Source organism: Apteryx mantelli, chromosome 12, assembly GCF_036417845.1.
Source record: "Apteryx mantelli isolate bAptMan1 chromosome 12, bAptMan1.hap1, whole genome shotgun sequence".
NCBI classification, from domain to species: Eukaryota; Metazoa; Chordata; class Aves; order Apterygiformes; family Apterygidae; genus Apteryx; species Apteryx mantelli.
Window position 1 is genome coordinate 10927165 of NC_089989.1, and position 16053 is coordinate 10943217.

At 51.8% G+C, this 16053-nt stretch overlaps 1 protein-coding gene across 1 annotated transcript in view; it reads left to right on the plus strand.

Annotated features, from left to right (window-relative positions):
- The first annotated feature begins 99 nt into the window (after positions 1 to 99).
- NT5DC2 (5'-nucleotidase domain containing 2) overlaps positions 100 to 16053 on the plus strand; it is a 182855-nt gene continuing 166901 nt past the window's right edge. The window contains exons 1-2 of the mRNA XM_067303187.1: positions 100 to 537; positions 1235 to 1297. Coding sequence (XP_067159288.1) covers positions 450 to 537; positions 1235 to 1297 — 151 coding nt within the window. The 5' untranslated portion in view covers positions 100 to 449. The remainder of the gene's footprint in view (positions 538 to 1234; positions 1298 to 16053) is intronic.

A 16053-nucleotide genomic window follows, 5' to 3' on the forward strand; every position in this document is an offset into this window, starting at 1 on the left:
CGGCTCCGCGCGGCTCGGCCCGGCTCGGCTCGGCCCGGCTCGGCCCGGCCCGGCCCGGCCCGGCCCGGCCCGGCGGCGCCTCCGCGCCGAGGCGGCCACGAGCGGCTCGAGCGGGCGCGGTGTCTGTCCGGAGGCGGCGGGCTGTCCTCCACGGCAGCCGCTGGGTTAGAGGGAGCTTTCGGGCCCACGCGCCGCCTCCTCGCTGTTCTCTGGACTTAACTGGTTTCTCGGGGAGTCAGAGCTGCGGGTGGAAACGCGCATCCCCGGGGAAGGAGCCTCGCGTAGGAACGGGGGGCTGGAAGGTCTCCCCCGGTCTGACACTCGTACAAACGCGCTCGTGTCCCCCGGCCTGCGCAGCAGCCCAGGGGACCCAGAGCTTTCCTGGGGCCCAACCTTGTGCCCAGCATGTGCCCTCGGGAATCGGGGTGTGTGAAGACAACGTATCTGTCATGAAATTGCAAACTAACCAAAACAGAACAATGTTTCGGGAGGATTGTGAACCTCTGCTTCGTTTCTTTCCTTCTACAACTCAGCAAAGTAAGTTTGATTTACATTTTGGTGTGTCTATATTTAACTGTGTAGGAGAAACAAATGAGATACAATAGTGCCCTGAAGCAGTAAATTAACTTCCGTTTTGACGTCAAGTTTGCTTGACGTCCTCTCTGAGGAAGCCAGGAGAACCTGGGAGCTGTCCTGCAGGGCTTTTGTGCCAGCTCAGAGGCCACAACTGTAGCCATACTTAAAGTGGGCAAGCTGATTTTCCCTGGTGGAAGTGACGTCTTGAGTGAGAAAATGCAGGCGGAGGGAAGGAAAGGAGGGTACGTTGGTGCTCCCCGGGAGCTCTGCTGGGGCTGCAGCCTGGGCTGCTCAACGTCGGGCCTCCGCCAGCACCTGGGCCAAAGCTTGTGCTGCAGCGCAGTTGCCAAAGACACCCAGCGGCTGATGAAGCAGCTCCCTCAGCTGCGTGGTACCAGCCCTGGGGGAGCACCCTCTGCTCTGCGCTTCCCACTTGCTTTTTATTCAAAAGACGTGGCGGTAGGCCTGCAAAGAGAAGGCTAGCAAGGGAAGGTAGGCGTCTTCCACGTCCTTCCTGGCTTCTTGCTAAGCTTTTGAGGAGTCTTTCACTTGGGGAAGGATGGGAATGCTCAGGTGTGTGAGAAGATGACACTGAGCATTGCTTGCTTAGACACCCGTGCAAGTCTCTTCCTCTGAAAGACCTTCTTGTTTCCTTCAGGCAAATTTTTGGGCTGTTTTGATCAGTGTGAAGAGGCAGGGCCGCCTCGTGACTGTCTGCCAGGTAAGTGCGCAGTCACAGACAGACCTTTTCGTACCTAGTACTCTTGTCGCGGGAAGGGAGCCAGGCTGTGGGTTACAGTCCCTGCATAGGGACCAGGTGTGTTCCAAGGACTCGGGTGCATCCACACCGGTGAGTGATTTGGAGGAAGATGGCCAAAGTCCCATAGCTTCTTCTGTTATGGAAAATCAGGCTCGCCGGCCTCCATAACAGTTTGGCACCCCAGATGGGACCCTAGGCAACCACTGTCGGGGCCTCTCATCTCCAAACGATCATCTGGCGCCATCGGGTGAGTTCACCTGGGATCTTTGGCAACGGGAGGCACCGAGAGGGGGAGTCTTAAATTCCTGCCTAAATTCTAAATTCTGGTTTGGTAACAAAGTGCACTGTAAGGGGTACGCAGGCTGATCACCGTAAGGCGTACCAGGTAAGGGGTATGTGGGCTGATCACCGTAAGGCGTACCAGGTTTTGGGGTGGGTTTGAGTCCCACTCCCAGGTTTTGGGGTGGGTTCGAGTCCCACTCTCGGGTTTTGGGGTGAGTTCGAGTCCCACTCCAGGATTTGAGAGGATTCGAGTCCCATCTCACTCCAGCCGAAAGGGGGGAGTGCGCAGCCTGATCAGCGTAAGGCGCACCGCAGGACTAACTTAGAGTTACTGTGACTAGTCGAGTGTGGATACCGGTACTGTGACTGGTGTGTGCGTGTGTGACCTGGGAACCGAAAGGGGCACCCGTCGGCTGACAGAGCCACCCACTGCGAAGGGACGGCAGTCCTAGCAGTCAAAGACTTGGGTGGTGTGAGTGCGGTTCCCAGAGAGGGAGAGAGAGTGTAAACATGCCGGCTGCAGGGGGTAATGAAAATTTAAATTCTGGTGTTGCTAAAGAAAAGAAAAGAAAAGAGAAAAGAAAAGAGTATGTTATAAGGAAGTGCGCTGCCTGATCAGCATAAGACGCACTTTTCAGGAACTCAATATGGGAAATAAGTTCGGCATAGAAAAGGGGACGCCCTTAGCTGAAATTCTGCAAAACTAGAGTAAGATTGATGGTACCAAGAACCTAAGAGGGGAAAAAAAAGGGGGGGGAGGTTGATCCAACTATGTCAGGAGGATTGGCTGTTCCTGACAAAGGATGGTAACCCGGCAGAACAATGGCCGCCGCAGGGATCCTTTGATCATCAGGAGTTAACTTTCCTGCATCACCATTTGCAGGATAGGTTCCCCGGACAAATGGATTATTGGTATGTATGGGACAGTTGGGCAAAGAAAAATTTTCTCAGAGTATTGAAAGTAGTGCAGCTGCTAAAACGCTTGTGGAAACTGCTCCACCCTATGCGCTATCCTCTGTTTCAACTTCTCTATACCCCCCCTTGCCTTCCCCCTCTGCCTTTCAAGCCCCTTTGCACGTCGTTCCTGTGCCAGGAGTGCCCCCGCCGGGTCCGGACGGGGCACCTCAGGTAGCTACAATGCGAATTTACCGACCCTGGGGGCCCCAAGATTGGATTGCATGGAGTCAACAAACTCCCAGGCTTAGGGAAGATCCAGAAAAAGTGTTACAAATTGTAAGAGGAATACTGTGGGCGTATGATCCTACGTGGGGGGTGTGTGTGCAAATGCTCCTTGAAGCCTTGTTCACTCCAGATGAAAAACACTCAATTCTGGATGTAAACTGTCGTTGGGAAGGATAGGGGGGTGTTCTGGCTGCTCGAACGGCCTGGCCGATTGTGGACCCCGGGTGGAATCATAATGTAGAGGCAGATTACTGTCAGTTGCAATTAGCCAGACAAGGCTTAGAAGAAGCTATAAGTTTGACAGGACAAAAGACTGCGAATTGGTCTAAAATAAGGGAGTGTCAGCAACAACCTGAGGAACACCCCTCAGCTTTCCTTTCCAGACTATTTAAACAAATCAGAATGTTTGGAGGGGGGATAGACCCAGAAGCCGAGGCTAATAGGCCCCTGATAGTTTCTACATTTGTAGATCAAACGGCCTTGGACATTAAAAAGTATTTTTCTAAACATGTTCCTGACTGGCCAGGGAAGTCTATGGATGAAATAGTACGCTTAGCCACATTTGTATATAATGGTCAAGATGAAGAGAAGGTGAAAGAAAAGAGACGACAGAAGAAAGAGGAAGTGAGTGTGTTAGCAGCTGTGTTAAGAGACGAGTTTAAAGAAACTAGAGGAAGGGGGCGAGCAAGGGTCAGAGGAGATGGACAGAACCAAAGCGAACGTATTGTACGCTTAGGAGTTAATGATTATTGCCATTCTTGCGGGGAACAAGGGCACTGGAAGCGGCAATGCCCAGTGAAGCCCTGCATGCCCAGGAATAGAGGGGACAGCATGAGACAGTCGAGTACTGGGAATGACACCAGGCAATTCCCAGCCAGTCCACAATGACAGGAGATGGGAGACCCAGAAAATACTGTGGGAATTGGGGTAAATTCATGGGATATAGATTTGGATTTCAGGGGGCAGGTAATGGCAAATATAGCAGGTCAAGAAATTCCCTTCTCAGTGGATACTGGAGCTACCCTTTCTCTTCTGAATTTTGAGCCTAAAGGATGCAAGTCATCAGGTAAAATAACAATACAGGGAGTAATGGGAAAAGGCGAACGAACATTGACTAAGCCCTTGTTGCTCACTCTTGGAGGAAAAGGAGTGTGGGGACATTTCATAATTTCTATGGATTCACCCTTTTGCCTTTTAGGGAGGGATCTCTTACAAGCCTTGGGTACTCAGATCTGCTTACAGCCGGAAGGGATGAAATTAATAATAATGGGCTCATGTGTTCTGGCTGAGACATCAGAACCAGAGTTAACTAATCTGCAAATTCCAACAGGTTTAGAATCAGTTCCTGGAAAGTTATGGAGCTCTTCAGGAATTGATGTTGGACTATTGAAATCAGCTAGTCCAGTCTCAATCAAAACAAAGGGGGGATTACTTCCCATGGTTAAACAATACCCTATCCCAAAGGAAGCAGAGAAGAGTATCCAAAAGCAAAATGATCACTATCTAAAACTGGGTATCCTTAGAGTTTGTGAATCCCCATACAACACCTCGATTCTGCCAGTTAAAAAGAATAGGCAGGATTCTAAATGGCGATCCAGAGTATCAGTTTGTACAAGACCTAAGAGTTATAAACCAACATGTAATTGCTCCACATCCAGTAGTTCCTGACCCGTCAACTATATTACCACAGATACCCCACTGGGCAACTTATTTTACCATGATTGATTTAATGGCAGCCTTTTTTAGTATACCGGTAGCTGAGGACAGCCAAGATCTTTTTGTCTTCACTTGGAAGGGACAACAATTGACTTGGACTAGGCTACTACAGGGATTTACTGGGTCTCCGACTATTTTTTTTTTTTCGTGTATACTTAAAAATGATCTTGCAGATATTGAACTTCCAGGACATTCAGTGTTAATACAATATGTGGATGATTTGTTATTAGCAAGTAAAGATTACGAGACATGCTTGAAAGATTCTATTTCTCTATGTAACGCTCTTGCAGAGAAAGGGCATCGAGCATCTCCGTCCAAACTCCAGCTGTGTTAACAAGAGGTAAAATATTTGGGGCTTATCTTGAAGGAAAGACACAGATTAATTGATCCAGAACGAGTAAAGACAATTCTCAATATACACCGTCCTATAACAAAAAAGCAATTTAGGGGATTTTTAGGAGCTGTAGGATTTTGTCAGCCATGGATTCCTGGGTTGGGAGAGCTTACCAAACCTTTGGTCCAAGCAAAAAAAAAAGGAGGAGACAGAGCCTTTGACCTGGAGTCCAGAAAAAGAGAAAGCTTTTACATCTGTAAAAAGGGTGTTGATCTCAGCCCCAGCTCTAGGATTACCAGATTATAGTAAGCCATTTGAATTATTTGTTCATGAACGACAGAGTAGCAAGTGGAGTACTCACTCAAAAACTAGGTCCTCACCCTAGGCCAGTGGCCTATTACTCCACCCAGCTAGATGCGGTAATCAAAGGCACTCCAGGATGCATCAGAGCGATAGCAGCTACAGCAGCCCTTATTAGAAAAACACGACCTGTAGTTTTGGGTCACCCAATGACTGTGTATATGCCACAGAAGAAGAAAGAGAATTGGAAAAAGCGTGAAGCGGTTCAAGACGAAAAAGGAATTTGGACTATCAGGGGTAAGCCCCTCCTTTCCTTAAGGTATTTACTTTCTATGGTTAGGTGATATCATGATCGTGGACATGGAGGAGCATTGACTGTTGCCTCATGTATTCTACAAACCTGGGCGGCTCCCGAGTGCATGTGGTTGCGAAATGCATAACAACAACCTGCCCAACTTGCCAAAAATTTAACGATACTTATCCAAAGATTAACAGAAGAGGCCGCCCACGGGCTTATTTTCCATTCCAGCGTCTACAAATTGACTATGCTGACATGCCAGCAGCGGAAAGATTTAAACATCTCCTTGTGATAGTTGATCAGCTAAGCAGATGGGTGGAAGCCTTTCCTACCTGCAAAGCAGATACGGCTGCAGTGATTAAAGCCTTGTCAAAAGAAATTGTCCCTAGGTATGGAGTCCCAGAAACTATAGATTCAGATAGGGGTTCTCACTTTTCAGCTGGAGTTTTAGGGAAATTATATCAAATGCTAGGAATTCATAGAGAATTGTACACACCTTATCATCCCCAGTCTTGAGGACAAATTGAGAGAATGAACAGAACTATTAAAAACAAGTGAGCACGGGTATGTACACAGGCAAGTCTCAAATGGCCTAATGCCTTAAACTTAGTGCTGTGGGAAATTAGAACAACCCCTGTACAACCGGGAGGATTATCCCCAGCAGAAGTCTTATTTGGGCATCAGTTGGCTACAGGAACTTATATCCCAGCTAAGACCAGCCTGTTGGATGGAGATGAACGGCTAACCCAGTATGTTCTAGGTATGCAAACAAAGGTTTGAAAATCTTAAAATTATATATGTATTTATTTGTGAGATAAACACTGTCAAAGCTCAAGACATTTGTCTTGATACTGAACAAAATGTTTGTCATTTTGAAATACATCCTGATGAAACCCCTGAAACTATACTTGTATATATTGGAAAAGGATGTGTTTGTATGAGAACCCTCTGTAATCTTATATTCGTAGATAACATTACTGTAGACACAAGTAATCGCTCAAATATTGGTGTTTGTAATTTTACCAAAATTATGGGATGTGGCTTTAATTATTCAGCTCCTGTTGTGTCTTATCAGTTATTACAATCTAATTATACCTTAAGTCAAGATTGATCGCCTACCCCCATCGGAATGAATCTTACATTGGTAAAGGAACTACTACAACATGATGACCTGTGTCAACTGTTAAAACGCATCTGAAACAATGGACAGAAAGCTCTAATCACCGTTCATCATGATACAGAAGAGATACAGCCCATCTCGGAAAGAGTGAAGAAGGATGGAGAATATCATTGGTGGGAGGCTCTTCTGGGATGGTCACCAACCGCAACAGGGATCTATAATCACATGTTGCACCCAGTAGTAGTTGTGTTAAGTTTGACCATGTTACACCCGTTGCTTACAACCATATTGTATATGAGATGATGGAGAGTGATAGTACGCCTCGAAAGGCTTCGAGAACTCTGCTTAGCATATTGGCAGGGATGCTTAATAAAAACAAAGGGAGGACTGTTAGAGAATATTGAACTGAAGCTGTTTAGAATTAATTGCTTAGCATAACTTGCTTAGCATTAGTAGCTAAATTTGCTGAAGCCTTAGGCCTCGGGCCGTGAACTTTTAGTTAGATAAGTAAAAGGGGGCCCCAGAGCTGATTCAAGCAGGAGGGATAAAGAAGCTGCACGGATGGCAGGAGCAGTTAACCTTGAAGATAAGAAGCAGCCTGCCTGGAGACAATGAAGGGGCCCAAGGAAGAAGGGGAAGAACCCAGACCTAACTGTTACTATTGGTCCAAACTATCGCTTGAGGGGTGGGGAATTTAGATTGTAAGGGTATAATTGCCCAGGGATTTCTTTGTTCGGGGTCCCTCTTCGGAGGCACCCAGCTTGAGCTGTAATTACCGCGCGTGTATCACTAAATTTTATTTTTCTTCAATCTGACTTCGAACTTCTGCCTCAGCAGGAACCTAGGGTCGGACCCTGTTATGGAGGCCGGCGAGCCTGATTTTCCATAACGTCCCCTAAGTGGCTCCTCCAAAGGGATGTTTCCTGAGCGCCGCCAGCGCATCTCTGAAACGTGGATTGTTTTCTGTGCTCTACCTGCAGTTGTATGACGTAAACAACTGAACAAAATAGATCCTCGTCGTATTGGCGAGGATGAGGAGGGAGGCAGAAGCAAAGAAATTCAATCGCGTATCATAAGTCAAATAAGCAGTGACTGCTCAGCATGTAAGACTGTGCCCAAAGACCAGTGCTAAGATTAACGGAGTGCCTAAACTCCACCGTGTTCTGGTCTCCCCCTGTTTTGGAACAGATATCTCCAAGCTCGTGTACAAACCTTCCCATTTCTTTGCGTCTGCTGTATAGAGGCTTGGGCTTCCATGCCATGTGGCAGAGGTAGAAAGTCCCCTGCAGTCTCCAGAAATGTTTTCTGTGTCTCGTTACTTTTCCCTTAAATAATTCCCCCTTAATGCTCGTAGATTCTCTAACGCCGGAAGAGAGCACGGGCTAAACTTGCGAGCAGCCCTCCAGGGCTGCTTTGGCACATGGCAGCAGTGCCTGGGGGCTCGTGGCTGTGCCCAGCCGGGGCCCCGGGAGGAAGGGTTTCGGCGCGCGGGGCTCTCTCCCCGCAGCGCCCCAGCACAGCGGACCTCTGCCCAGAGCCTGCTGCCAGCGCCAGCCCTGCGAGCGCCCTGCGGGAGCGCCCCTGCTCTAAGGCCCGGGCCCTGCTGCCCGACGCGTGCCTGAGGCCCCGGGTGTGCGCAGAGCCCCGCCGCGGGGACGGGGGGCCTGGGGGAGAGCGGGCAGGCTCGTGCTGTGCTCCACCGCCAAGGGCTGTACGTGGGACGCCCGTTCGCCCTGGGCTCTGGGGCTGTGGGCCATCCGGGCCAGAGGTGCCCGGCAGGATCCACCCAAGCCCCTGGGGCCAGGAGAGCCCAGGCTGCATGGCCAAAAGGCCAGGGTGCTGCACGGGCACCCGGTCACCAGCACTGCGAACTGCTCTTGTCCCGCAAAGGAAGCCCGCGATTTCCCCGGCTCCGCAGCTCCCAGCACCCGCCCTTGGCTCCGTCTCAGCCCAGCCGGCCTCCTGAGGCCAGCAAGGCCAGAGGCACGTGGACAAGGCGCTCGCCAGGTCTGGGGAAGGTCTTGCCAACAGCTGGCGAGAACAGAGCCCCGCCGGTGCCCTCCCCGAAACCAGCCCCCGAGAAAGGCGACGGAGGAGGAAGGCAAGGAAGAAAAGTGAGATCTCCCAGCACCGTTGAGATTAGGTGGCACTTTTATTCTGCAGGGGGCAGGGGAGTGGTGCCGTTGTTGGGGCTGCCCCACGGCTCGTCCTGCGGGGTGTTCAGGACCGGCTGTAAGGATGTTGTGTCCGGCGGAATAGCCGGGAGCGTCCTGGCCGTCGCTCTGGCCCTGGCCGTCCTGCCTGGGGGCTGCTCTCAGGAGCTGGAGAGGTAGAAGACGACTCTGATTTGTCCTGGCTGCTGGTTTGGGAGGTGGCCAAGTCCGATGCGGATGTGGAGGGTGTAGCGGAGTCGGAGGATGACTCTGATTTGCCCTGGCTGCTTGTGCTGGGCTTGGCCAGGTCTGGCTCCGAGCTGGAGTGTGTAGCAGAGCTGGAGGATGACCCTGATTCTCCCTGGCTTCTTGTGCTGGGCTTGGCCAGGTCCGGCTCTGAGCTGGAGTGTGTAGCGGAGCCGGAGGAAGACCCTGATTCTCCCTGGCTGCTTGTGCTGGGCTTGGCCAGGTCCGGCTCTGAGCTGGAGTGTGTAGCGGAGCCGGAGGAAGACCCTGATTCTCTCTGGCTGCTTGTGCTGGGCTTGGCCAGGTCCGGCTCCGAGCTGGAGTGTGTAGCGGAGCCGGAGGATGCCGCCGCTCCTGGCTGGCTGCTGGTGCCGGGGCCGGACGGCTCTGGCTGTGCCCTGGGGGCTGTAAGGGAGGTGGGAAGGTCAGCAGCACGGCCCCGAGCCCTTGCCTGGCCCTGGCCCGAGCCCGGGCACCTGGGTGCTTTGCCTCTTACCGGGGCCCCTGCCGGCGCACCCGTCGCATTCCCAGGCATCCATGTCGGCTGCCACAGCCGAGCACCGTCGGTGCGTCCCTTCGGACGCGCAGGAGGAGCATAAGAGCAGCTCCCAGGGCCTGCGGAAGCAAAGGGCAGAGCTCTTGCACTAAGTGCCTGCTCTCAGCACGACGGCATCTGCTGCCGCCCCGGCAGCTGCCACGCTGCAGCTTTGGTGACGTACCCGCTCTCCTCCGCCTGCTGCCTGCCTTTCCGATGGAGGCACTGGCCGGCATCACACTGGCTGTGCCTCTCGTAAAGCTCTTCATATCTCCCGTCCTCCTCCCAGGCTGGTGGTCTGCAGAGAAGGAAGGGAAAGGCATGAGCCTCCCCCGCGTCGGGCACGTGCAGGACGTCCCTGCTCTCCCGGCCCCCCGCCCCGCTTCCAGCTCCGTGCGGAAGCAGGGCCCCGGCTAGCCGGAGCCCTGCGGGCCAGGACTGCCTCGGGAGCCCTTGGCCCGGCACAGCCCTTGGGCCCTTCTGCCTCGGGAGCCCGGCACGAGGGCAGCAGGAAACCAACCTGAACGGGACCAGGATCCCCATTTTTAACATTTCAGGAAGAAACTTCCTCTTGTTTTTGCATTGCGGGCAGCGGAAGCATTCCCTGCCCGCGCTGGTGGCCTGTCCCTGCGGGAGAGAGACAAGCGGCGTTCGCGGGGCGCTGCTGGGCCCTGGCGGCGCCCACGGGGCGAGGGAAGGCTCCTACCTGGATGCAGCCCCGGTGGAACCAGGCCCCTTTGCAGGACGGGCACACCATGGTGCCGAAGGACAGGTTTTCGTCCACCGGCTCCATGCAGATGATGCAGGCGGTGTCTGCATCGGGACGCACGGGCACCGCCTGCTCCGGGCGGTGCTCCGAGCAGAAGGACCTGGGGTGAACATGGAGGAGAGGGGCAAGGTCAGGAAGCGCTGAGGCCTTCCACGATGCCCAGAGGAGGGCAAAGGGGGCACAGAGGAGCCCTCCGCAGCCTGGCTCTGGCTCCGGCAGCTTCCCCGGCTGCTCGGCCAGCGCCGGCACGAGGCCCGTCGAGGCAGGGAGGCTCCGGCGCCAGGGCCGGCAGCCCTTACCTGTACGCCTTGAAGAACTGCGTCACGCAGCCGTTCTCGGAGGCGCAGGGGAGGTGGAAGCTGCGGCTGCAGCCCTCTGCCTGGCAGTTAATTGCGGCTCCGCGCTCGCCGCAAGCAAAGCAGCTCTGCAAAGAGCGCGGCAGCCGCCGTCGGCAACGTGCGCTGCGCCTCCGCGGCCAGCCCCACACCCCAGGAAAGGCCCCGGGATCCGGGCCCTGCCGGCTCCCATCCCGCAGAGCCACCTCGCGGATGAGGTTGCTGCCCGCGCTGGAGCTGCTGGGCAGCTCCTGGGAGCGGGAGCGTTGCCCGGAGCCGCTCGGGAACACCGGCATTTCCGTCCCGTGGAGCTCCCGTCCCTGCCAGCTCCTCACCTTCTGGCCTGCAGCCTTGACTTTCTGGTTGATGTCCATGGGAAAGAACCCGCAGATCCCTTCCCACTCCATCCCGCGCTGCTCCAGCCCGCTGGCGAGATACTGCAAAGTGGGAAAGCGCAGGAGCTCGGCAGGGAGCTCCGAGGGCCGGTGCCGGCCGAGCCGAGGGAGCCTCCGGGGCAGCTCACCAGGCAGAGCTCATGGACACACAGCCCTTCCTTGCGGTGTGTCGGCCCGCAGACGTCCACGCTGACATCCGCCCGGCGGCAGAGCACGCACGCTGGAGGGAGAGAGCACCCACGCCCGCTGCTGAGCCCTGCCAGGCCTGGGCCAGCGTCCCGCGAGACCTGCCGGGCCTCGCCCAGCCCCGGCTTCGCTGGGCAGCGGCGCCAGGAGCTGCGGGAACGGGAGCTACGGGGACGGGAAGGGCACCCTCACCCTTCTCGCTGGAGTCAGGCGCCTTCCTCTTCATCGTGACCGCAGGGGTGGTCAATGGAGCGTTCCGGAGAGCCCTGGCCGCAGACGCGCCGGGATTTCTCTTCCAGATCCTGCTCTGGCGACCCTGCCGGAGAAGCGGGTCCCGGGTGAGTTTGCGGAGTGGGAGCCCGGAGCCGTGGGACAGGGACACCCGCTCCTGCCCCGGGAGCCCCGTGCCAGCCCCTGCCTCCCCTCCTGTCCGTCCCCTCCCGTCCGTCCCCTCCCGTCCCGTCCCGTCTCTCTGCTCCTCTGCGTTTTCTTCACCTCCCCGAGTCGTTCGGAGGCGTGCTGCCTCCAAACCTGGGCCCTGCTGCCGCCGCGGCTCCTTATATGCAGCCCGGGGTGGCCGTGTCGCAGCGATGCGGTGGCCGTGTCACAGCGAGGTGGTGGCCGTGTCACAGTGGGCAGCAGGTCGCCGAGGGCTTTCGCGCCCCTATTTGGCCTGCAACGGTGGCCATGTCACAGTGGGCAGCCGCTGATGCGGGGGAGGCTGGGAATCTGATGCCATCGTTTTTGTATAAAAGAGAAAATAAAACAAAGTATTTGCAAATTGGTACAGTGGGATGTGAAATTAGTCCTAGCTTACATCTTAGGAGAATGTGTGTACATGTGCTTGTGTGTGCTAGCCACTTCCAGCAGGAATCTCACTGGGATGTGAACAGGGAGGATTTCTTGGAATGAAGCTGAAGGTACGGGGTGCATTGATGCTAGGAAAAATCAAAGTTTAAGTCGATACCAAGGCTGCTGAATGGAGCACGGTGATCATGGAAGTGCTGGTGTGGACGGGACAAGGGTGTCTTGACTGCTGCTGATGTCCAGTCCTGTCCAGTTATTTAATTGTGTAGCCAAGGCCATTATGATCCTAAATTAGTAACAGAACACGTGTGCTTTGCCTGCCCTTGACAGGTGAAATGTTTTATCTCCCATGAGCTGCTCTGGGGGCTCTGGGACGTGCCTCGCGCCCAGCAGTGGCGACGGCAAGCTTGTTCCCTGAGCAATTCCAAGTGCGTCTGTAAGAGTCCTGCAGAGCTTTGGATCGGTTCAGGGCTTGGAAGGGGAGTTAGAGAAGGGAGGTTGAGCTGTTTTGGTTGCGAAGGATGCAACGGTTTTAGATTCACACGTATTCTGTTAATGATTAGGTATTGCAAGGTATCTTTGTATGCTTTCCTTAAGTGTATTGATTCACCTTAATGGAAGTTTTGCAGGGCAGCTGGAGCGAAATTTGATGCGTAAATCTAGCTTTAACAAAGTACCGCTGTATGTGTAAATTCAGTAGGTATCTAGCAGGTTGGAGAAATAAGAGAAGTCGTGTTGCAGCCTTCAGAGTGTTTTTTGGTGGTGTGTTTTTTGGGTTTTGTTGTTGTTGTTTTAATTAGTAAGGTATGTATGGAATCTTCTTGCCAAATTTCAAGGTTGCGACTGTCTTCTGCTGAGGACTTGCCTGTCCTCACAACCAACCAACCTTTTGGACTGCAAAGCTCTTTGCTTAAAGGTAAATCCTTTCATGGTACTTCATTTTAGAAAAAGAATGTATAGTTTTTATTTCATTAAATAACTGGGAAAGCAGTATTAATTGGAACAGTTTGTTGGCAGGAACATTGTCACTGCAGCTCAGTCCACAAGAAAGAACTAATTTACAGATCTGCTTTCATCTGACTGCTAGAAATGTTCATCATGTGGAAATGTATTTTAAAGTATGGCAGTGCAAGAAAAAAAATTGAGTACGTTTGGCAGAAGGTTAAATATTTTATTTGAATACTGGATGCCTTGGGTTCTGTTTCAGTGATGTAATTTATGCTGTTGAGGGAAGTGGCATGTGCAAGTATAAACTGTTGTTTAATTATAGTGGCTAATTCCTCTTCCTCTCCCACTCCAACCTTCCAGTCATTGTGTGGAAAACCCTATAATTACAGGTAGGCACTTAAGGACAGCTTAGGTCAGATGTGCAATGGATGTGAAGGAGATGGAGCTAAGCAGCATGTAGGGAAATTACAAATTTGAAGTCTCCAAGCAGTGCGCCTGTGGTACAGAAATTCTTTACTGGCCTTTGTAAATTGCCCAGTTTATTAAATAAAGTAGAAACCGAATAGTCTTAGACCTCCCCCATATATACAGCCTCATCTTCAAGTGTGTTTGAATTCCCAAAGGCTTTGCAATACTTAGCCGCAAAGATGGGCCATTGGACTGAATCAAGCAGCAAATCCTAGTTTTTGAGTATTTGGAACCATCATGGATTGTGCTAATACCACCAGATTCTCTTGTTTCTCACCATTAACAAAAATTACACCAAAGAACCCGGGATGAATTTTAGTTAAGTTATTGTTGCATTTATTTTCTTTTGAGGACTGGACGGGACTCCCTTTGGAGCCTGTAGAGCTGAAACTTTTAATTTCTCTGAAGGTCAGTGGTGAGCAAACTTGCAGCACTGGCTCTCTCCCGCCCGAGTAGCTGGGGCACTGCTGGCGCTGCTCTTTCCGGCCCGGGAGCAGGAGATTGGAAGTGCGGATGCAACCTGGCTCCTCCCGCAGGGCGGTGCAGAGCACTACCGCTAAGCCCCTGGGCTGGCCCGAATCAAGTCTTGTAAGCGTTGTTTATTTATTTCAAAATCATGTCTCTGTACGTTGGAGGCGGTTCAGTCGATTGCAGTAAAATTTAGGATATAATGGCTACAGTCTAGAATTCAAAACCAGCAAAAGAAGCTTTTTCTGACTCTGGTTTAAAGAAAAAAAAAGACACGTCTGTCTAGCTGGTGCCCCCCCTTGTTGCGCGCGTGCCCCCCCTTTGTTGCACGCTCGCGCATGCGCCCCCCGCTTTCTCGCGCGCTCTCGGTATTTGAACCCCTCATTTGTTTTCCACCACCGTTCATTTTACTGGAGTAAGTGAAACTTCCATATTAAAATAAAAGTACGTATGGGAAACGGTTGGTTTCTGTGAGAGTGGAAAATAGATTAATCTAGGACCGGTATTTGCATAAACCACTTGGAGACCACTTATTATTTGTTCCACTTTCTCAGTCCTTCCCTTCTGTGAGAAAACTTACTGCTTGCGTAAAAACTCAAGATGTCTCTGTACAGTAAGAAAAGGTGGATTAGAAATCAGAGGTTGAACTGTTGAAGGAACGGAAATGGAATCACAGTGCTGAGCTGGAAGAACAGGAGAAGAAAACCAGTGGAGATCAATGTGCCTCTGCTGCGAAGAGTCCATGTGATGAAGCGAGTCCAGAGAGCACGTGATGATGGATATACCAAAGCTCGGACAATAAAACCTGAAGCTGAGAAGTTTGGTCGGCAATTGAAGGAAGCTTAAGGAGCTTTCAGAGCAGTGGTGAGAGGCAATGTTGTGGATTGGATCATTCAGCTTGCTAGAGGGTGACTCAGTCTCTGCAAAGGGTATTGCAGGAAAAGCAGGGTGCGGTTGCAGCCATCAGTACGGGATTTAGAGAGGAAGACATTGACTAAAGTGGACGAATGTGGAGCTAGTTGGTACAGTCCAAACCGTTTTGATGCAGATACTCCAGTTGACCTGGAAAACGCATTCCTTTCCCTATGCTTCTTTGCAAAATGACTAAGAACAAACAACTCAGAAGGGCTCTCTCTCTCGCGCAGGACCGTACGGGCAGCCCTGATGCAAAAGAATGGCCGTCATCCACAATTTCTCCCAAACTCCGACACTCCCAGAACAAGTTTTCTTATCCTGTGAATGCGAATGTTTAGTTCTGGTGTGGATCGTAGGATGCAGGGAGTTCCTGGCAGCAGGAAGTCGAGTTGTGGTGCAGACCGTACCTTCCCCAATAATATACATGGTGTCTGCAAGACCTCCAAGCAGGCAGGTATCAAGCCCGCAGTAAGCCCAGTGAATCCTAGGTGTAATGAATTGGGGAAGAGCAGTGGGGAAAAATGAAAGGTTTTTGCCGAGGTACTGTATGGATTGCTAATGGAAGGGTATGAGTATGAGTGCGCACTATCAGTGTATCAGAGAAAAATGGGCCGATTAAGTCTTGACTTGGTCTTGAATGAGCAAAAGAAAGAATTTGGCAAATACTGTTTGCTACAGATCCGCTTGCTTTAAACAAGGGAGGAAAAACAGTTTTACAACAATTTGGGTAAAGCAGGAGACCGAAACAAAAGGAAGGGTGCCCACTTTGCTCACGGAGATGAAATTTCAGCTATTAAAAAGATAATAGAAGAAGATTCAGAGAAACCGCTAGCTATTTTCACAGATTTGGAATAGGTTTGCCAATCTCTGTTTCCCAAACAAGATGGGGAAGGAAAGGGACATGTTCAGAGGGTGGTAAAACAGTAATACACACCACCCTTTGGGAACGTGGGCTCAGTCCCCAAGGATTACACAAGCAGTGTGTTTGAAAAAGCACAGTCCAGTTGTGGTTGTGGAAAAAGCTGATTGTACAGGGTAGCAGGAAGAAGTAGCGAAACAAAGAACGGACACCTCTTGGGACAAGTGGTTTCATCCATCTCAGTTAAAGCTTTGGAAAAACGAATCAAAAATGTAACTCAGTATCTGTGGATGCGGTAATCAAAGGCACTCCAGGATGCATCAGAGCGATAGCAGCTACAGCAGCCCTTATTAGAAAAACACGACCTGTAGTTTTGGGTCACCCAATGACTGTGTATATGC